Raw genomic sequence first — 22,725 nt, forward strand, 5'->3', positions numbered from 1 at the left:
CAGAGGCCCTGGTTTGTATTTAAACTACCTAACTGCTATGTGTGTGGGTATATTGATATTTCAGAATCTAGCTGGATGGTTCACATGTCTGGGTAAATGATTTCTATCTTATTGTGTCAGTAATATTGTCAGGCTTCTTGCAAGGCTCCTCTCGAAGCTTGTACATCATATAGGTAGTTGTGACAGTCAACTCCAGGGATGATTAGTCCGGTCTGAGTTGTTAGTTGATTATGTTACAGTTGTACTCATTAATTTGCATATCCTGGCAATTCCACCAAAATGGTACATGTAGCTTCCTAACATAGCTGCATTAAAGCACACTGGACTAAATTCACTGTTCAAGCCTCCAAGTGGTACTCATTAGGATGTAACCAAACTATAAAGGCCTTCCCACTGCAGACAATGTCAGTCAAGTCACTAAAATGTTTATTATATGTCCTGCTAAAGACACAGCATTGTCACATTAGGTTTTTGCCATTTTTAATGATTTGGACAAACACAACTATGATTTTCATTTGTGAAGTAAAAAATTCACCTGCCAAGCACTGCCAAGAAAAGACCGCCCCTCAGAATTCAGCGTTCAAACAAGAATGGAACTATTGAGAGAAGAAGCCAAAGAAAGGCCAACAATCACTTTGAAGAAACAACAGAGTTTTGGAAAGGAAATCCTATACTATATACAGATGTCCCGGTCTGATCAAATAGGCAAGGAACTAAGAGAAAGCTAATGCTCTTCTCAATGCCATAACCCATTCTAACAAACCTTGCAAATAGTGTTATTTAGTTAGCGAACATTCTTTTTGAATGACTTTTTTTAGGGACTCAGCAGTAACGTCTTTTTTGGGATTAATGGCTGCTGGGAGTTATAGTCTCGGCAGACTTTGCATCCTGTCATGTTAGTTTTTCTAAGTGCTTGGTTGTTGTGAGTTTTTTTTCCAAATTTGAAAGAGATAGTTCTTATCTTACTCGCACATTTGCTCTGGGCTCCTCTCGCTCTCTCTTGCTTGTTTGAAATGACACCGTCCTTTTCCAGGATCTTGTTGAAGCACAGGCTTCATTTCACCACCATTTCTATGACTGAGTACAGTTCACAGTTCAAGAGACAAGGGATATTTGTTAGTTTGCACACATGACATCTCTTTGCTGACTTCCACCAGCGTTGTGCAACGTTGCATGTCTCATCTGCCCTCGTGCATCCCGAAAAGGAGGGGGTGTCGCTAATATTTATGACAGTAAATATAAACTTACTCTCAAACATATCACAGAGTTTCATTCTTTCGAAGTTTTACTCATGAAAGTTAACCAGGCCGATAAATCATTTTACATAGCTACTATTTATAGGCCCCCCGGGCCATACACATTGTTCCTCAATGAGTTTCCAGAATTCTTGTCTAACCTTGTAGTCATGGCAGATAGTATTCTAATTTTTGGCGATTTCAATATCCATATGGAAAACCCCCATGATCCTCTTCAAAAAGCCTTTCAAGCCATAATCGACTCAATGGGTTTCATCCAACATGTCTCAGGTCCAACACATTGCCACAATCACACCTTAGATTTAGTCCTGTCACGAGAAATAGATATTGTAGATCTAATAATTTACCCCCAAAATCCTGGATTATCGGATCACTGTCTTATTACTGTAGCGACCCTGTGTTCATTTAAAGTTCTAAGTTGGTCAGTTATGCTTCATTAGGGGGTGGGGCCTGACAGTTAGGTGGGGCTGGTTTACCTGGTGGGATGTCCCGCAGTGAGGAGGGCATCTCTGGGGGACTTGGGGAAAGCAGGGGCGGGTCCAGGGGTCTCAGGCCATAGCTTATATAAGGTGGGGTTTTGGGAAGCTCTCTCTCTCTCGTGGCTCCACTCCTGTGTGTGATAGAGGACCGTGACAGGTGTACTTGTCTTAGCTAGCTACAGATCTAAGAGGGTTTGTAAAGAACCTGTGTGTTAACAGGTATTGTTGGGCGTAGACAGTGGCCACACAGCTGTCTTGTTAGGGTTAATAAATTCTACCTGGCATTCTTTACCTCTGACTCCGGCTCCTGATTTAGCATCCCGACCAGGGGTGTTACACTGGTGTCAGAAGTGCTTTCGAACTGCCGCCTCGGTCGGAGGGCTAGTTTAGTCGTCAACTCGGATAACGTATCGAGTCGCGTGAGGGAAGATGCTGGGCGCGAGACCTAAGATAAAGAAAGAGCAGGCCGAGGTCAGAATCGACATAGGGGATTGCAGGGCTCCGGGCACATCGTGGTGCTCCGCAGGTGACACCGACCTGAGGGGGAGAGAGAACGTCTTCGTCGGTGCTTTACCCGCCAAGCTGGATCTGACGCAACTACAGGGCGCCGCTCCGGACATAAAGGACCCAATGCCGACGTCACGGCGCGACGATCAGCATTACTATGGCAATGTCAACAAAGATGGCGCGGCGCAGTACCCGGTGGCTAACTGTAGCGTGAAGACACCTAAGTTCTCTGGTGATGCCGACTTTGAAGCTTTCATGGCCCAATTCGAACTTTTAGCAGACTCGGTTGGCTGGAAGGAGGAGCAGAGAGCGCTGCAGTTAGCGATGTGCCTATCCGGAGAAGCAGTTGCTTGCCTGATATTGCTTAGCCCGGATCAAAGACGTGATTATGGGGCGCTAGTCGGGGCACTTACTCGGAGATACGGTCGTGACAGACATCCTGAACTAATTCTTCCGGCACTGGGCCGTAGAGTAAGGTTACCGGGAGAATCGCTCAGATCGTTGGTTAACGACATCGAGGGCCTGACCCGGCGAGCTTACGGTCACATGTCGCCGACCGTGCAGGATGAACTAGCCCGCGACCGTTTCATCTTGGCTTTGACTCCTCCGGAACTGCGAGCACAAACCCAGCTGGCGGGACCACGTTCGCTGCAGGAGGCGTTCGAGGTAGCGAGGAGGAACGAGGTCATCTGGGGGGAGGCTGCCGGGAGGAGAGCAGGAGATTCCGCGGTGGTGAGAACGGCGGAACCATGCACGGTGAGAGAGGAAAAGCCGACGTGGGCGACTGAAATGACAGAGCTTATCCGTGCCATGTCTTTGCATGCTTCGACCCAGGCCAATGAGCAGCGCAGACGGCGTTCTGGCCCCTTAGCCTGCTGGGGGTGTGGCCAGCCCGGTCATTTGCTCCGTGACTGCCCTTCAGCTACCAAGTCCCAGGGAAACGGGAAGGGGTTCGTACAGAGGGGGCGGTACGGACCATAGACACGCCCCCACATACCAGGCAGCTACAGGGCACTCAAGGGAAAGGGAGGGGAAATTCAAATAGAATTGTTGTGGTGGGGCGCACGACGGCTGGCGACTTCTGTCACATACCAATTGCGGTGGAGGGGACAGGGTGTACAGCCTTGGTGGACACTGGGTCCACTGTGACGATTGTGCGGCCGGACATTGTTCCTGAGTGGGTGGCTTGGGAACCAACTGCTGTGCAACTGCGAACTGTTACCGGTGAGACTGCTCCTATGTTAGGAAAAAAACTGATGTCACTGACTGTGGGGGGTAAGACAGTAAAACACCTAGTGTGGGTAGCTAGTGTGCAGGACCCCTGTATCCTGGGCTTAGACTTCCTCAGAGACATTGGCTGCCAGTTAGATCTAGGCACAGGCACCATGCGTTTTGGGGGTGGGCCTGATGTCAAAATGTCCACACCCGGGGTTCTGTTTAGTGGAAAGGGCTGCCGTTCTGCATCCCCTAAGAAGCCGGAAAAAGGGGTGGAAACTCATTTAGACAACGCCACACACGTCCATCAGCTGCCCCCAGATAGCCCCAGTGTCTCACCTCGGGACAACACTGAGACGTCACCAACCACGCCATCATCTCTGCCCCCACCCCTACAGGCCGTAGGGGGGGTTGACGCCTCTCTGGCAGCGGTGGAGGAGGTCTGTCGGAGGAACAACAAGGACCTCAACTCAGAACAAGGGGAGCAGCTGAGACAACTCTTAACCGAGTTCAAGGACAGTTTTGCGTGGAGTGAACAGGATGTGGGCTGTACTCATCTAGTGCAACATGAGATCAACACAGGCGACGCTCAACCGGTGAAGATTCGACCACGTCGCATAGCACTGGCAAGACAGGAAGCAGCGGACAGAGCTGTGGAGGAGATGGAGCAGGCTGACTTCATTGAGCCGTCCAACAGCCCGTGGTCAGCTCCAGTGGTGATGGTACCTAAGAAAGGGGGGAAACTAAGATTCTGTGTCGACTACAGGGGTTTGAATGCAGTGACGCGGAAGGACTCTTACCCAATTCCACGTGTAGACGAGTGCCTCGACCTGGTGAGGGGGTCCTCCTGGTTTTCCTCCCTCGATCTGCGCAGCGGATACTGGCAGGTACCTCTCGCTCCGGAAGCGCGGGCCAAAACCGCGTTTTCTACTCACCGTGGCCACTGGCAGTTCAAGGTGTTGTGTTTTGGGCTGTGCAATGCACCTGCCACATTTGAACGCCTCATGGACCGTGTGCTGTCAGACGTCCCCAGCCAACAGTGTCTGGTGTATCTAGATGACATCCTCGCCCATGGGATCTCCTTTGAAGAGGCACTGGGGGCACTGAGGAGAGTGCTGGAGAGGGTGACGGCGGCAGGTCTGAAACTGCACCCGGAGAAATGCCACTTCATGCGTCGAGAGGTCACGTTCCTCGGGCATCGCGTTGGGGAGAAGGGCATCAGCACCATGCCTGACAAAGTGGAGGCTGTCAGAGACTGGCCGGTCCCAACAACAAAGCAGCAGGTCAAGAGCTTCCTGGGACTGGCCTCCTACTACCGCAGGTTCGTGAGGGGGTTCTCCAACATCGCTTCCCCCATCACGGGCCTACTGGGTAAGGACAGAGAATTTAGTTGGACCAAGGAATGCCAACAAGCGTTTGACTCCCTGAAACGTGCCCTGATCGAAGCCCCCGTCCTTGCTGCCCCTGACCCATCACAGCCGTTTGTACTCGACACCGATGCTAGCAACGTAGGCTTGGGAGCGGTGTTGGCACAGCCTGGTCCAGAAGGAGAGAAAGTGGTGTCATACTTCAGCAGGACCTTCAGTAAGGAAGAACGGCGCTACTGTGTGACACGGCGAGAGCTGTTGGCTGTAGTAGCAGCCATGCGCCACTTCAAATACTATCTATGTGGCATACCTTTCGTTGTGCGCACTGACCACGCTGCTCTCCAGTGGCTGCTGTCCTTTAAGGAGCCCGAGGGGCAGATCGCGCGCTGGCTGGAGGAGCTGCAGTCGTTCAACTTCCGGGTGGAGCACCGGGCCGGTGCTCGCCATGCCAACGCTGACGCACTGTCCCGCCGTCCCTGTGCAGAAGAGGGCTGCGGCTACTGCGAGAAGAGGGTGGCCAGAGAGAGAGAGCTGTGTGAGGAGGAGGGTGCAGTGGCTACGGTGAGCCAGCTGGGGTTTCCGGTGTGCAGAGAGACTCACCTGGTCGACGTCAGTGTGTGGAGGGAGAAACAGGAGGAGGACAGGGAGCTGGCACCGGTGCTACAGTGGGTCCGCGAGGGCCAACGACCGCCGAGAGAGGAGGTGGCACCCCTCTCACCAACAACAAAGAGACTGTGGGCTGGTTTTAACACTTTGAGGCTGGCGGAGGGGGTCCTACAGAGGGGATGGAAGACTCCAGCAACGGGAGAAGTCATCTGGCAGGTAGTGGTTCCAAAAGCTTTGCAGCAGACAGTGTTAGGCCAATTACATGGGGGCCTAGGCTCTGGGCACTTTGGGGCGACCAAGACGCTTAGACGACTTAGGAAAGGGTTTTACTGGGGGCGACATAGACGGGACGTAGAGGACTATTGCAGACAGTGTGACAGCTGTGCAGCAAGGAAGGGCCCACCAGGGCAGTCACATGCCCAACTGCAACAGTTCCCTGTGGGGTCACCTTTGGAAAGGGTGGGGGTTGATGTAGTGGGCCCCTTCCCAGTTTCAGACAAGGGAAATAGGTGGGTGTTGACTGCAATGGACTATTTTACAAAATGGCCTGAAGCATATGCCCTTCCTGACCAAGAGGCTGAGACGGTTGTTGACGCGCTGCTGGGGGGTTTCATCAGCCGGTTTGGGGTACCTGAGGCGATCCACAGCGACCAGGGGAGGAACTTTGAGTCAAGGGTGTTCACCGAAATGTGCCAGCGACTGGGTGTGGAAAAGACCCGCACCACCCCTCTTCATCCTCAGAGTGACGGTCTGGTGGAGAGATTCAACCGCACCTTAGCTCAGCAGCTGGCTATGGTGACGGCAAAACACCAAAAAGATTGGGACACTCACCTTCCCCTGGTCCTCATGGCTTGTCGGTCGGCTGTCCAGGACTCCACCGGCTGCTCACCAGCTCTTCTCATGCTGGGTAGGGAACTCCGCACCCCAGCTGAAATGGTGTTCGGTCACCCTCCAGAGGGAACACCAGTGCTGGCTGGCCTGGACTATGCCCGGAGACTACAGGACCGGCTCGAGTCTGCCCACACCTTCGCCAGAGAGCAGCTACTGAACGCGGGCGCACGACAGAAGCGACACTATGATCTGCGTGCGAGGGGGCGGCACTTCGAGGCGGGTGAACTGGTGTGGCTGCACAATCCAGCAAGGAAGAAGGGGCGATGCCCTAAACTGGACAGTGCCTGGCTAGGCCCCTGCCAGATCTTAGAGCGTGTCGGAGAAGTGGTGTACCGGATCCAAACGCCACCAAGGGGGCGCAAGGTGGTGGTGCACAGGGACAGACTGGCCCCTTACAGGGGCAGACAGACGATGGGGGACGAACAAAGGGACAGTGGGGCCAGCCAGGGGGCGGGGCTTTCAGAGGAGGTTTCCCAGGAGACAGGGACTGAACCACCAGCTGAGTCAGGAGGGGAAGAGACACTTGGTGGGGAGAACAAGTCGAGGCCTCGGAGAGAGAGGAGACCTCCAGGTCGCCTGAGTGACTTTGTTTGTGCCCTCGGGGTCGAGGGCTTGTAAAGGGGGGAGCTGTGTAGCGACCCTGTGTTCATTTAAAGTTCTAAGTTGGTCAGTTATGCTTCATTAGGGGGTGGGGCCTGACAGTTAGGTGGGGCTGGTTTACCTGGTGGGATGTCCCGCAGTGAGGAGGGCATCTCTGGGGGACTTGGGGAAAGCAGGGGCGGGTCCAGGGGTCTCAGGCCATAGCTTATATAAGGTGGGGTTTTGGGAAGCTCTCTCTCTCTCGTGGCTCCACTCCTGTGTGTGATAGAGGACCGTGACAGGTGTACTTGTCTTAGCTAGCTACAGATCTAAGAGGGTTTGTAAAGAACCTGTGTGTTAACAGGTATTGTTGGGCGTAGACAGTGGCCACACAGCTGTCTTGTTAGGGTTAATAAATTCTACCTGGCATTCTTTACCTCTGACTCCGGCTCCTGATTTAGCATCCCGACCAGGGGTGTTACATTACATTTACCGTTAAAACAAGAAATTCACTTGCCCCCCAAACAATGAGTTTCAAAAGCCGTACTATAAATTCTCGGATTACAAATAAATTCCTTGATATTCTTACTAGTTCGCTCTTAAATGACAGAGTAAATAAATCTGTAAACGATCAAATCGAGGATCTAAACTCAATACTGCGAAATACATTAGACATAGTTGCACCACTAAAAACTAAAGAAATACGCAACAAGAAACTTGCTCCCTGGTACACAGACAATACTAGAGCACTTAAGCAAGCCTCCAGAAAATTGGAGCGAAAGTGGCGCTCCACCAAGTTGGAAGTATTTAGACTAGCCTGGATAGACAGTACAGTACAATACCGAAAATCACTCACGTCTGCTCGATCAGCTTATTTCTCCAACCTGATTGAGGCGAACAAAAACAATCCAAAATTTCTCTTTGATACAGTTGCAAAGTTAACAAAAAAGCAAAGCTTAGCATGTGAAGTGGGTCTTCACTTTAGTTGTAATGAATACATGAACTACTTTGATGAAAAGATCGTCACCATTAGAAAACAAATAACTGACTCCCTAAATAGTTATGGTCCTCAAAATCTCAGTTGTCCAAAACATTTCCTGAACCTCCCTGACCAGGTGTCAATGGGGACACTTGAATTTTTTGATACCGTATCGCTCGACACATTTACAAAATGTGTAATGAGTTCTAAACCCACAAACTCTCAGCTAGACCCGATTCCTACAAAATTACTTAAGGAGTTATTTCCTGTGCTAGGTCAGCCAATGCTGAACATAATAAATTGCTCCCTTTCCTCCGGATGCGTACCAAACTCACTAAAAATTGCGGAAATTAAGCCTCTTCTAAAAAAATCTAATCTAGATCCCGACATATTAAACAATTATAGGCCAATATCGAACCTCCCGTTCCTCTCAAAAATCTTAGAAAAATGTGTTTCCCAACAACTGAATGCCTTCCTAAAGACAAAAAACATTTATGAAATATTCCAGTCTGGTTTTAGATCCCATCATAGTACTGAGACTGCACTCGTGAAGGTAACAAATGACCTTCTAATGGCCTCAGACAAAGGTTCCGCATCCGTCCTGTTGCTTCTTGATCTTAGTGCTGCTTTTGACACTATTGATCACTCCCTTCTCTTAGAGAGACTGGAAACCAATATTGGGCTACGTGGACATGTTCTAGCCTGGTTTAAATCTTATTTATCTGAAAGATATCAGTTCGTTAGTGTGGATGGCATATCCTCTGACAAGTCAAAGGTATGCTTTGGAGTTCCTCAAGGCTCGGTTCTGGGCCCATTACTTTTCTCACTATACATGCTCCCTCTGGGCGATGTAATCCGAAATCACAATATTAACTTTCACTGTTATGCTGATGACACACAGTTATATATTTCAATGAAGCATGGAGAAGCCCCTAAATTAGCTATTTTGGAAGCATGCGTTTCAGACATTAGGAAGTGGATGACAGAGAATTTCTTGCTCTTAAACTCAAATAAAACAGAAATGCTCCTTTTAGGACCCAAAAAACAAATAGCGTTGTTAGCAGATCTCACTGTGAACCTCGACGGCTGCATGGTCGTATCCCAAAAAACTGTAAAAAACCTTGGCGTTACCCTTGACCCTGACCTCTCATTTGAAGAACATATAAAATATGTCTCAAGAGTTGCTTATTTTCATCTTCGAAACATCGCAAAAATTAGAAACTTCCTATCAAAAACTGATGCAGAAAAATTAATCCATGCTTTCGTTACTTCTAGATTAGATTACTGCAATGCTCTTATCTCTGGTTATCCAGACAAATTAATAAATAAACTTCAATTAGTGCTGCACACAGCTGCTAGAATCCTAACTAGAACAAAAAAATTTGAACACATTACTCCTGTCCTGGCATCCTTACATTGGCTGCCTGTTAGGGTTAGGGCTGATTTTAAGGTTTTACTCTTAACCTATAAATCAATACATGGACTTGCTCCTACTTACCTTGCTGAAATGATCCAGCCATATATACCTACACGTAACCTTAGATCGCAAGACGCAGGCCTTTTAATTGTACCTAGAATTTCTAAACAAACAATTGGCGGCAGGGCCTTTTCTCATAGAGCTCCACTCCTGTGGAATGATCTGCCAATTAAGGTTAGAAATGCAAACTCAGTGCAAACTTTCAAGTGTCTACTAAAAACTCATCTCTACAGCACGGTTTATAATTAGGTGTAGCCTGGCCCGGGGGCGTGAAGGTGACCAGTAGGCTTGATACTGTCCACCCTTGCTGTCTTGCCAGGTGGGCTCTCGTCGCCACTGGGATGCCCTCCCTCCAATGCCCTTCGGGGGAAGAGTCACTGGCTTGTTGTTGACTCTCTATTGCGCACTTGTGCAGTTGGGCTGTACGCTACTAGCAATACTCGGCCCTCATTCAGGGGGGTTGCGGTTGGTGGGTGTCCCTTTGGTTGATGCCTGGCAATGTGGTTGGATTGATTTCCTGCCTGTTGGGCCCTGTCCGGGGCCTCCCCCGGGTAGGGCCACAGTGTCACCGGACCCCCCCGTCTCAGTTTCCAAGGTGTTACGCTGCTATATTATTGTGCTGGGGGACATGAGGGATGTACTACTAACTTTTCTCAGTTTCCTCCAATTTTAAATTTTAGAAGGAGATGAGGTCCTGGTCCACACCTGCGGATTACCTGGTTTGGGGGGACCGTTGCTGTTCCTGTCCTTGTCCACTTGGTCATACTTCTGACCTAGTCTAAAATCAAATATACTCTGGATTTAGCCAAGAGAAATGTATTTATTATTCCAATTGGACTCTTAATATCTCACCCGGCACAGCCAGAAGAGGACTGGTCACCCCTCTGAGCCTGGGTCCTCTCTAGGTTTCTTCCTAAAATTCGACCTTCTTAGGGAGTTTTTCCTAGCCACTGAAATTCAACACTACTGTTGTTTGCTCCTTGGGGTTTAAGGCCGGGTGTCTCTGTAAAGCACTTTGTGACAACTGCTGTTGTAAAAAGCGCTTTATAAATAAATTTTGATTGATTGATTGATTGATCTGCATACCTCTATGCCGCCCCAGCCACCATTTGCCCCTTGGGAGCTCTTACGTATCTACAGTTGTGCTTCTAAGTTTGCATACCCTTGCAGAAATTGTGAAATCTTGTCTTTTATTTAAGGATAGTGATCATATGAAGCCATTTATTATCACATACTGAAGAGGATTGGGAGAATGTCATATGGTCAGATGAAACCAAAATATAACTTTTTGGTAAAAACTCAACTCGTCATGTTCAGAGGAGAAAGAATGCTGAGTTGCATCCAAAGAACACCATACCTACTGTGAAGCATGGGGGTGGAAACGTCATGCTTTGGGGCTGTTTTTCTGCAAAGGGACCAGGACGACTGATCCATGTAAAGGAAAGAATGAATGTATCGTGAGATTTTGAGTGAAAACCTCCTTCCATCAGCAAGGGCATTGAAGATGAAACGTGGCTGGGTCTTTCAGCATGACAATGATCCCAAACACACCGCCCGGGCAACGAAGGAGTGGCTTCTTAAGAAGCATTTCAAGTTCCTGGAGTGGCCTAGCCAGTCACCAGATCTCAACCCCATTGAAAATCTTTGGAGGGAGTTGAAAGTCTGTGTTGTCCAGCGACAGCCCCAAAACATCACTGCTCTAGAGGAGATCTGCATGGAGGAATGGGCCAAAATACCAGCAACAGTGTGTGAAAACCTTGTGAAGACTTACAGAAAACGTTTGACCTCTGTCATTGCCAAGAAAGGGTATATAACAAAGTATTAAGATTAACTTTTGTTATTGACCAAATACTTATTTTCCACCATAATTTACCAATAAATTCATAAAATATACTACAATGTGATTTTCTGGATTTCTTTTCCTCATTTTGTCTCTCATAGTTGAAGTGTACCTATGATGAAAATTATAGGCCTCTCTCATCTTTTTAAGTGATAGAACTTGCACAATTGGTGGCTGACAAAATTTTTGCCCCACGGTAGCTCCTTTCTAAATCATAGTGATTACAAAAATCACCCAAATGGCCCTGAGCAAAAGTTTACATACCCTTGAATGTTTGGCCTTGTTACAAACACACAAGGTGACACGCACAGGTTAAAATGGCAATTAAAGTTTAATGTAGCTTTTTAAATTGCAATTAGTGTCTGTGTATAAAGAGTCAATAAGTTTGTTAGCTCTGGAGGCAGCAGGCTAGATACTGAGTCATGGGGAGCAGAAATGAACTGTAAAAAGCCCTGTGTAACAAGGTAATGGAACTTTATAAAGATGGAAAATAATATAAAAAGATATCCAAAGCCTTGCACATGCCAGTCAGTACTGTTCAATCACTTATGAAGAAGTGGAAAATTCAGGGATCTCTTGATACCAAGCCAAGGTGAGGTAGACCAAGAAAGATTTCAGCCAAAACTGCCAGAAGAATTGTTCGGGATACTAAGAAAAACACACAGGTAACCTCAGGAGAAATACAGGCTGCTCTGGAAAAAGACAGTGTGGTTGTTTCAAGGAGCACAATACGATGATACTTGAACAGAAATGAGCTACATGGTCGAGTTGCAAGAAAGAAGCCTTTACTGTGCCAATGCCACATAAAATCCAGGTAACAATTTGCCCGACAACACCTTGACACACCTCACACCTTCTGGCACACTGTAATTTTGAGTGACGAGACCAAAATAGAGCTTTACGGTCACAATCATGCAAGACGACCAAAGACTTTGCATAACCTGGAGGCCTTTTGCCAAGATGAATGGGCAGCAATACCACCTGCAATAATTTGGGGCCTCATAGGCAGCTATTACAAAAGACTGCACGCTGTCATTGATGCTAAAGGGGGCAATACACAGCATTAAGATCTAAGGATATGCAGACTTTTGAAAAGGGATCAGTTCACCTTTTGCCGGACCGCGTAAGTGAAGACGGCTAAGAGCGAATGTCACTGACTGACTGACTGACTCACTCACCTCACTGAATGAAAAAAAATATGTTTTTATGCCATGAAATTAAATACCTTTGGCAGACTCGCTAGCAATTTTTCAATTCCTATGACTAGTCCAGTAAGTTAGTAGATACTGGTAAAGCCTATTACTGGCTAATAATTTGTTCAAACGGCCAGTGGCAAAAGTTAACAGTTCATAAATGCTATTTGTGGTGGAGGCAAACTTAGTAAGAAACTTTAGTCTGTTTAACTGTATCAGTATCATTCACAAATAGCCAATTAGTTGTTAAAACCGCCAGTGGCAAAAGAAGGTATATTGACACACATCAAACATAGAGCTCTGTAGTGAAGTGGTTAGCAACACAGCCTTTCACATGGGTGATCCAGGTTCAAATCTCAAGGGGACAATACTTTCTACTGCAGTCTGGCTGAACTAGGCTTGCCTGGTTTCTTTGTTGCCATGTTTTGTTTTATGATAGTGCCATTCTGTTATGACCTACAGTTCAATATGAATCCCATAAGAAATGAAATAAATGTGTTTTGCCTGCTCACTCATGTTTTCTTTACAAATGGTACATATATTACCAATTCTCCAAGGGTATGCAAACCTTGGAGCACAACTGTATGTTATCTCTGGATCATATACTCATCCCTTTTTTGTATCAATCACTCCTTTTTATATTATTGTTTTGGGCTGTTTGTATTGTGTACAAAAAACATCAAACAACCACACCTAATTTATATATAATTTCAGTTTTTTTCTTATTATGGGTAGTCCCCAAACAACCGTTTCTGTGCACTCAGAGAGGCAATAAGAAAAGGTAATGTATTGCCTCCATTAAGTCTAAGGAAATGTCTTGTTTTAATTTAGTTTAGTTGTCACATTCATGTCCAGTCCAAATCTTCAGATTAAAATACCAAAGGGCAGCACATGCTCTGTATAGAAAACAGTTGTGGCCTCAGAACAGAGCCCAGTTGGACCCCCTGATTGGCAGAGTTAAGTTTATAATTGACAGAAATTATAAGTGTCAGAAATGATCATTTATTAGTCAGATAGGACTGACACCAAAGGAGTGCTCTCCAGGAGAATTCAAAGAAGGCCGTCATAACCAGAAGGATGCTGGTGTCAGCACTATCAGCTGTCATCAACAAGTCACGTGTTACTCTTAGCAGGGTTGTCTCTGTGCACAGGCGCCAGACTGAAAGGGTGCATGCAGATTGTTGGCTGAGAGGCTGTTCTGAATCTGCATTGAGACCATACATTCAAGGATCTTTAGACCAAAACTCATGCAGTTCTGTAAGGTCACTCAGAAAGAAGGCATTTGGTTTGGGGGGGGTGTAATAGAATACAACCCAATTTTTAAATGTGACAGGTCGATTTTAAATCCACACATTCAACTGAGTTAGTTGAATGGCAGTTTCAACTGCCGACAATATAATCTGCCGAACAGGGAGCGTTGTTACTTAGCAACCTTATGTTGTAAAGTGCTGTAGTTGCAGATGGGAAAGTTCATATGGTAAAAGTTTGTATGGCATACATAGTGTACTCAGCAGTTATTGACACTTTGCAAAGGACATAAGGATTATAATCGCTTTGATCAAGAGTTTAGACTTTTTGGCAAGGTGCCTGGCCAAGCAGGTGATGCCACAGCAGATTAAGCACGTGTTGGGTTTCCTTCAAGTAGCTGTAGGAAGGGGCCTGGGGTACGAATCAGAAATGGGGTTTTGGTGAGTCACTCTAGCATGGGACATTTGGTCTTTAAAAAGCTTTGGTGTCGCTTGTAACACACTGACACTGCTCTTGAGAGAACTGGTTGAGGGTTGTTTTTCTAGCTGTTCTGTCTGGTTCCTCTGGATGTTCAAAGGTCCTGTTTCTTAGATTAGGAACTAGTTTGCTGCACTTGTGGCACGTGGTGGGGTGGTTTCTCAGGATGGCATGTAGCCTAGTGGTTAAAGCATCTGAACAGTAACTGAAATTTGCTAGATTTAATCACAGTCAGTGTGATGTTTTTCCTCCTTAGCGAGCAAAGCAGTTCACTCTAATCACAACCCATGTCATTTCTGTAGGTGAAAAGAAAATGGTACATTTTAGGGCAAAATATGGAGATACATTGAATTGAAAATAAAATGTAACAGGTCTCAGGGAATTACTGAAAGTTAAAAAAAAGTTTTAAAAAAAGTTTCCAAAAAGTTAACTTCCATACACTTTATTAAGTGAGTTCTTACTTTAGATAAGTATGTGACTAATGTGGGGTCTGGGTGGGTTGTCTGAGTAGCTCCTGGAGAGAGGCTTGTGTCCAAAAGCCTCCTTATGGGTCGTGTTGAAATGTTGCTCGTTGTTAGGGGCTGTGATGTGGCTGAATTTAATCTACAGGGAGAGAGAGAGAGAGAGAGAGAGATACAGGGAGAGAAAGAGGCAGAGAGAGAGAGAGAGAGAGAGAGAGATACAGGGAGAGAAAGAAAGAGGCAGAGAGAGAGAGAGAGAGAGAGAGAGAGAGAGAGAGAGAGAGAGAGAGAGAGAGAGAGAGAGAGAGAGAGAGAGAGAGAGAGAGAGAGAGAGAGAGAGAGAGAGAGAGAGAGAGAGAGAGAGAGAGAGAGAGAGAGAGAGAGAGAGAGAGAGAGAGATACAGGGAGAGAAAGAAAGAGGCAGAGAGAGAGAGAGAGAGAGAGAGAGAGAGAGAGAGATACAGGGAGAGAGAGAGAGAGAGAGAGAGAGAGAGAGAGATACAGGGAGAGAAAGAAAGAGGCAGAGAGAGAAAGAAAGAGGCAGAGAGAGAGAGAGAGAGAGAGAGAGAGAGAGAGAGAGAGAGAGAGAGAGAGAGAGAGAGAGAGAGAGAGAGAGAGAGAGAGAGAGAGAGAGAGAGAGAGAGAGAGAGAGAGAGAGAGAGAGAGAGAGAGAGAGAGAGAGAGAGAGAGAGAGAGAGAGAGAGAGAGAGAGAGAAACAGAAACGGACACGGAGATAAAGGGACAAAGTCATTGAAATACACGATTAAAAGACACAGAAACAGAACATCTTACATATGTACGCTAATGGAAGAGCAGTGTGTGTACATTAACAGTGCATTGATGTCAACCCCCTCGGAGGACATTGGCTATTACATATTCCAAAAAGAGAAGGGCATTGATTGAGCTCTGTGGTTGCAACATACCTCCCTGTTCTGACCCCTGGTGGTGATGATTGTAAGTGCACCCCTCACATGTTTCCTACTCATTTGAAAAACAAAGTGGCCATCCGTATCTTCCATACTGCAGAGTCAGGGTGTGAGATCCTCAGCAACAACCCTGGGATTATGAGTGTGTGCCTGCGTGAGTTTGCAGAGGTCTTTGAGCGTTACATGTGTACAACAGCTAATTAGTGTGGTTAGAATTGATTGTCCACACATTTCTTCACAGCGTGCAACCTTTCCCTGCCCGAAAGCATTTTTCTACTCAGCATTAGCCACAGAAAAATCCTAACACCTTTCCTCTCCAGCAATGCTCATGCTGTTGAATCTACCTGCAACAGTAAACACCTTGTCCATGTGATGAATAGCAGTAGTGACTGGCAGCGGTGCTCCGAAGGCAAATCTGAAGACAATCGGTGTCTTCCCTGCCAACCAGTCTGCCTCTGTATTACAAGAGGCTCAGCGTGTGGTCCGTTACCAATGAGTATTTACACACCGCCCCTTGGGTCGACACCCACCCACCCTCTGTGGTTAACCGTCTTAGTGAAGTGAAAACCTTGATGAACAGTTTTTTTTTGGGGGGGGGGGGGGGGGGTTTAACGACAAAATTGCATCAAACATATATCATGTCCCAGAGGCCCAACTACCTCATCCAGAAACTGGGTCAAGTCAGCATGACAATCAACTGCTGCACCGTCCAGTCCAGGCAAGGAACCTGGTGTTGCACTGGACCCACTCCACAGTTCAACACCACACCCTGAACATCCCAGAGTCAGCTTGAGCCACCTTGGAACATTTGACCTTTTAGTCATTTACCAGACACTTTTATCCAGATCAGCTTATCTTTAAAAAGAGCCAGGTGAAACCACCAGACGGGGCGCTAGTAAAACTAACCACACTCTCCCTGACCCCACCACTGAAACCCTCATTCACACCTCTCCAGCAAAATGACTCCACTCGCTTCCAGCTCAACACGGGACCATCTTCAACCTGCTCAGGCTCACCTTTAAAGCCTTCAATGGACCAGCAGCTCACACGTACCTTACTGACCTGCTACTCCTGACACACATCCACCTGTTCACTGGCACTCCTGACACACATCCACCTGTTCACTGGCACGCCTGACACACATCCACCTGTTCACTGGCTCTCCTGACACACATCCACCTGTTCACTGGCACGCCTGACACACATCCACCTGTTCACTGGCACGCCTGACACACATCCACCTGTTCACTGGCACGCCTGACACACATCCACCTGTTCACTGGCACGCCTGACACACATCCACCTGTTCACTGGCTCTCTTGACAAACATCCACCTGTTCACTGGCTCTCCTGACACACATCCACCTGTTCACTGGCTCTCCTGACACACATCCACCTGTTCACTGGCACTCCTGACACAGCTTTTCCCTGATAGGAAATGGGCATGAGAAACTTAACACAACACAGATGTGCTGACTAGGATAGATAGGGAGTGATGCCTGTTACTGAAGGGCCCCATACATCCTGTCCATACATCCTGCTAGGAGTTGCCCATGTGACTGACATAGGCTATATGGATAGGTCCATTGACCATAGGTTGGAACATACCATACAAGGGTCTGTTGTAGGATAAACCTTTCTTATTGGAGGGTATTGGAATGTGTAATGGTTGGTTATGACCAGTGGCCACCTCTTATGTATCTGGGTATAAAAGGACTGTTTTAACTCTGTAATTATGGGAGAGAGAGAAAATGAGAGAAAAAGGTCAACATCATAGACTCGTGCTGAATAAAGATGGCTCTCCCCTGACTTCTGGTTGCATTTATTTTGTTCATGGATCAAACTTGGACAGAATCTAACACCCCCATCATCACTTTGCAACCGGGCTTCGCTCAGTAGAAAACTTTTAGCAGTACAGCCCCAGTGGATCTCAGTCCATCTCCATGTCAGAACTTCATCTGTATACATAATCAATTCCTGTGGTGTTTTTCCCCATTTTATTTGAATGTGGGATTTCTTTCATATTAACATACGCTTTTAATGGATTTCATTGCTCTGTCAAGTGATGTTGGATGTCAGGAAATGTGTTTTAGTTAACGAGACGTCTTATAATTACTATTGTCGTTGTCATCATCATCATCATCTCCTGGCAGTATAAACGATGGCAGATCACGCTAGTTGTCAAGGGAGCATAATGTGAAATATGCACATAATAAGCCTGACCCTGCAAAGCTTGAGGGAATTTCAATGAAATCCAAATGGACATAATTAACAGTAATCAATTGTAGCACACAACCAGACTAGAGACGCTGATGTTCTTGTCCCTTAGCAGGATTGTTCTTCAATCTCAGTAGCACAGGAACATCTGAGCCACTGAAGGACAGTGTCACTCTGGGGAAAGTCCATCTATAATGGCCTACCTGATGAATATGCCTTGGGCTGACTTCCTGCTTCCTGGAGTGTAGTGGGAGGAAATCCTTTTGAAACGTAGTCATGGCTGGTCCAGGCTCTGAGTTTAAAACAGCAGCAGCAAAGGTCATCCATAGAAAGGTCATCCATGTCATTTTGTGTTTTGGGTTAACAATCCCGTCGACAACTATATTTAAGAACATTTTGGTCCCTGTGTCTCTAACCTTGGCCAGCCAGCACGTGGCCTGAGGTATGGGTGCAGGGCCGAACTCGGATCATCTCCCTTTTGGGATAGTCTTCCTGGGCCGCTGTGCTGTAGAATAGCCCTGCCAGACTTGCTCTACCCAACTCCACATTGCTTCTGGTCCTCGCGTTGGCTCCACTGAGACGCACCGGCAGCTCTCTGTGCTTCCGCTGTGGACGGGAGGGAGATTCAATCAGGCCGGTAAGTAAAGCTAGAGTAGAGTCAGGACCCTGCCCGCCTTGACCGGTTACATAAACAGTGTCTGATGAAACTCATGAACAAGCTGTCGCAAAAATGCAATGACGACACTTAACACCTGGAACTAATCAAGGTTGTCGTCGTTTCAAATTGAAAACAGCCTTTTTAAAATGAAATACAATTTCAAGTACATGTATTTTGAACACTAGTTCTAATCCCTTCCTGAATGAAATGCCTTCAATTCTAATTAAACTCAACCTTGATTTGGATGCCGTTGAAGCCAGTAACACATTTTGCTCAAAACTGGGAGGATTGCGGTTTCACCTCAGAGAAGAAAAGGCCATTGGTTGTGGCCATCATCCTCTGTTTGTTGCGGCCAGGATCAGTATCCCCTCTGGGGATGGAGCTCAGAGTTTTGTTGGTCTGCATCACTGGAGCAGGGGCTGGGGAATAGACCCCAATCCAGGCAGTTGGCCAAGCAGGAGAATTAGAACACTGAAGCATTGAAGCCCGTTTCAGATCAACACACCACTCGCGTGTGGACTACTTCTATTTGCACGTTTACATTTTCATTCGAAATTATTCTATGATTCAATCCTGCTGTAACATCGCTTGCATGTGGCAGGACACAGGTGCAGGCAGAACGTAGGCCTTTCAATAAAAAGAACTAAAACAAGACATGACCTGAAGAACGTTACCAAAAGCAATGCAAAAGAGAGAGGATACAATAGTAAAGGAGGAAAGGTAAACAGGAATGTGATAAGGAACGCAGGTTAGGGCAGTAACAACAAACAGGTGTCTGCGCTCCAAACGAGGGTCAGAGGGCGCTGGAAGATGTGACACCTGCGAGGTGTCTTGGCTCAGTTTCTCACACCGACAAGTAAAAACAGATTGGTGTAATTATTGGTCTAATTGGTTCTGTCAGACAATTAAGTTAATGGAAGTTTTTACAGATTAATGAAGATAATCAATTTGGATATGTTATATTTGATGTTTTATATTTATACCTTTTAAAATATTTTTTTGCATTGTTTTTTTTTGCAGATTATATATTTTGGATGTTTTCAGCATTTTTTTTTTTAAGTGATTGTCTATTTAAAGGAAGATTGCACTAAAATTAAAAAAACATAATTTGAGTTAAATGATTAACGCAGACAGCCCATAATAATATTAAATATCCATGACTTACCTGACTTGGCGCCACAAAACGAATCAGCCATTGTTGATGTCCATTTGTTTTCAGAAAAATCCCCAAGATTGACTTTTAACCGTTTCAACGTATTGACCGGACTTGGTCAATGCAATTGATGCAGTAAACATATGAAAACATGTTTAAAATCAGGATCAGGATTTTCACAGTCACATGTTATTTCAGCGATAAAGTGTGTCAAGTTATTTCACTACAAGATTATGAAGTATTTTAGAAGTTATGGGAATGTTGGCATACCTCGTGGCATTGACATGGCCGAAGGACAAACTATGGGTGGTTTCAGTTTCCAGAATCTTCTGTGGATCTCCCATTGCCACAGAGGAGGGGAATTGCTGAACCAGAAAAGGCAAAGTACATTGAATCCCCGATCTCATCTAAAGCCATTGCAAAGACATGGAATGGGTTTGTCGTGGCCTATTCTTTTCACAGAGAGTTATAAATAACAAGAGAGCTATCAAAGGGCCAGTTTAGACCTCCTCATCGCGTATTTAATGACCCGTACGAAAAACTGTCACATGATTCCATTATTCACAAGCAGCTACTGTATGAACACCATCATTGTGCAGTACTCCAGGCAGTCAGTGGATGTGGATACCTTCTCCACAGGCTGGGGCGGGCTGCACCATTGTCCCTTGAACACATCGTTGTGGTTGGAAACAAAGCGGCAGTCATCCCTGATCTCTTTAATGGTGGGTTCTCCCCCTGAATCACACAGGCATTTATAAAATCTCAATCTGACAACAACAAAAAAAGACATTGAGAGTAATTTTCCCCCCTTGTTTTACCAGGAAAGTTGACTGAGAATACTTTCTCATCTGCCACCACAAACGCAATGGTGTAGTGTTTTTTAAAGCAACTGAAGCAGCATGTATGTCAAACATTGTAAATAGCCTGTGCATACAACTTGTCATAGTATTTAAGGAATGAGAGAATGACACCACAGACTCAGTGCTGATACGCCTACAAAAAGGACATAGCTTTAATAGAGCAACTGACCTAGATGTTTGACCTTGGCCTTGACAATGGGCGCCACGTTGTATGGGGTGAACAAAGCTTGATAAGTGGTCTCAGGAAACTCCATTTGATTCTTCTTGATGGTCGTGACAGGACAGGCGGGCCTGGTCTGGGACAAGGCCTGCCGCTGGAAGCCTTCCGCTTGGGTGCTAAGGAAGTTGACCAGCCTGGGGTCTTTATGCATCTGGAAGTTGGTGCATAACTTAGTCCAGGCAGGTGTGCGGATGTGGTGGATCCGTGGATGGTGGGGATATGACCTGACCGTTTCAGTCAAATACTCCTTGATCCGATTCAGGTCTTTGTGTTCGACCTGGGCAGGGGTAGGTCGAGGGACGGCACCCCTCTCTGAAAGAGTGGCAAAGGAGTTGAAGTCTGTCTGAAAGGATGTCGTAAACGTTTCTTTAAGGCCATCAACACTGTTGCCATTCCGAAAGGGAATATGTGAGGACCGAAGGAATTCTTTTCCCATCAAGGGGGCTTGAATAAATGTGGTTACAGCCATATCATGTCTTGAACTGCTCTTCTTTCTATGTTGTCTTTCTCTTCACATCACCAAGCCTCCCTGTTACAGTTCTTTGTTAGAAGTGTGGAAATAGAATGCAGTGGTATCACCATGGAAACCAATCTAACATACAAATTATGATTACGTCACAATACTGTGAGAACTAAAATAAAAACCCTCTGTTTTCTGAAATGTTTATCATCCTGGCAGAGTTTTTAGCAGTAAACATTCAGATGACAAACAGCCACTGACAATAGATTGTTCTTATACATTGTAAACACCAAATGTGGTTCCATTACCCAAAACATTTGAGGAAACAAACTGCACTGAGAATATGTGAGTACAGGTAGTCACTTAAAATAGTTTTTAATCATTACTCAAACAAGTCAAATGTAACGGGGCCCAGATTTAAGTTGTATTAGCTTAAAATAATTGCGTTACATACTAAACCACACCTCCAAAATTATTTCCAAGTATGTATTGCCCATTCAAATGAACTCTTCAGAATTCAACGAGACAAGGTTATTAAAGTCACTCACAGTCTTTAGTCTTTCATTTGAGTTCCTAGACAAATGTTAAATTCATAATACATTATACATCCCAGGGCCTTATTTTGAGGTCATGGTTGGCAAAGTACAGTGGTCTGAAAGGCATGGTTGAAAGATTCTTATAACTTACAATTCCCTGGAAATGTTCGGAATAATCACAACATCTATACTGAGATGTATGTGTTTGATCACTGTATGGCTAAGATCAAACAATCAGTCAAAGTACATGAAAAAAGGGTAAATGAAACAATTTCAGAATATCAACTTGCAGTAGAGCATGATGGGAAAATTTGCATTTGAAACTTTTTTTTTGAAAAGTCAGCATCACATAAACATTTCAAATTATTAGTAATATTTTACTAGCAATGAGTTCAACTTGCTAGAAACAAATGAATAAAATATGCCTTAAGTTAACAGTGTACTATCATTCGCTAACACATTGCGACAGTTGCCTTGTTATGCTAATAAAGCGCATCTCAATCTATGTAATTCCATTCCACTCATCTCCGTCCAATGTAGCCTATCAAATACGGAACACCATGACATGATTAATTCACCTAATAGTGTACATGCATTTGGCTGCTCTGGGTTACAGAGATCTGAATGAACAGGCGTGACATTAAACACGTATAAGAATGTTTCATGTCTGCTACAATGTTTCTTTTTCCTTAGCAAAGAGAAGTGACTTACCCATTCCACAGTGAAGTGCACCACCTGAATAGTTGTAACTACCCACTTCCTTACCTTAAGTGGTTTTCATGCATCATTTAGCAATTCGGTGGATAACCTTACAATATCAACTTGCCTTGTATCGCCTTCATGTATACACACTGTTTGCATGGCAACACGTCCGAAGATGCTGTTTTAAAACGTATAACAATGGTTCCTAAATGACTGTTGCCGTGGGAACACCTTTTTGGTGTTAATGTTTCACTGTGGCCTATTTTTAGCAATCAAGGTGAACCCGTCCTCTTGAATCTATACATTTATCCATTAGCAAATCCACTAGCATAGAAATATATTATCAAAGATATTCATGTTCAGAGGCCATAATGTTTGTTTGCATTCACTTTATTAGATATTACAGTTAAACAAGAT

General features: G+C 45.7%; 1 protein-coding gene and 1 long non-coding RNA gene across 3 annotated transcripts; both read right to left on the reverse strand.

Moving 5' to 3' along the window:
* Positions 1 to 1,696: 1,696 nt before the first annotated feature.
* LOC117594799 lies at positions 1,697 to 3,745 on the reverse strand. The gene is made up of 3 exons (XR_004576047.1): positions 2,273 to 3,745; positions 2,028 to 2,180; positions 1,697 to 1,866 (listed from the first exon to the last, which is right to left on the reverse strand). It is a non-coding gene; the product is annotated as an uncharacterized LOC117594799 (long non-coding RNA).
* A 9,406-nt stretch (positions 3,746 to 13,151) lies between these two features.
* On the reverse strand, positions 13,152 to 22,433 carry LOC105026230. Of its 2 annotated transcripts, XM_020048930.3 has the most exons (10): positions 22,318 to 22,433; positions 20,560 to 20,922; positions 20,159 to 20,265; positions 19,801 to 19,895; positions 19,543 to 19,643; positions 18,678 to 18,796; positions 18,136 to 18,325; positions 17,923 to 18,011; positions 14,576 to 14,717; positions 13,153 to 14,410 (listed from the first exon to the last, which is right to left on the reverse strand). In XM_020048930.3, the coding sequence occupies exons 1-9, from the start codon at positions 22,319 to 22,321 to the stop codon at positions 14,577 to 14,579; spliced, it is 1,209 nt and encodes a 402-aa protein (XP_019904489.2). In that variant the 5' UTR covers positions 22,322 to 22,433; the 3' UTR covers positions 13,153 to 14,410; position 14,576. The 2 variants fall into 2 exon arrangements, with proteins under 2 accessions (XP_010895860.3, XP_019904489.2); XM_010897558.4 differs by lacking the exon at positions 22,318 to 22,433 and having other exon boundaries at positions 13,152 to 14,410; positions 20,560 to 21,826.
* Positions 22,434 to 22,725: the final 292 nt, after the last annotated feature.

The sequence above is a fragment of the Esox lucius genome, chromosome 8 (assembly GCF_011004845.1).
Source record: "Esox lucius isolate fEsoLuc1 chromosome 8, fEsoLuc1.pri, whole genome shotgun sequence".
Lineage (NCBI taxonomy): Eukaryota > Metazoa > Chordata > Actinopteri > Esociformes > Esocidae > Esox > Esox lucius.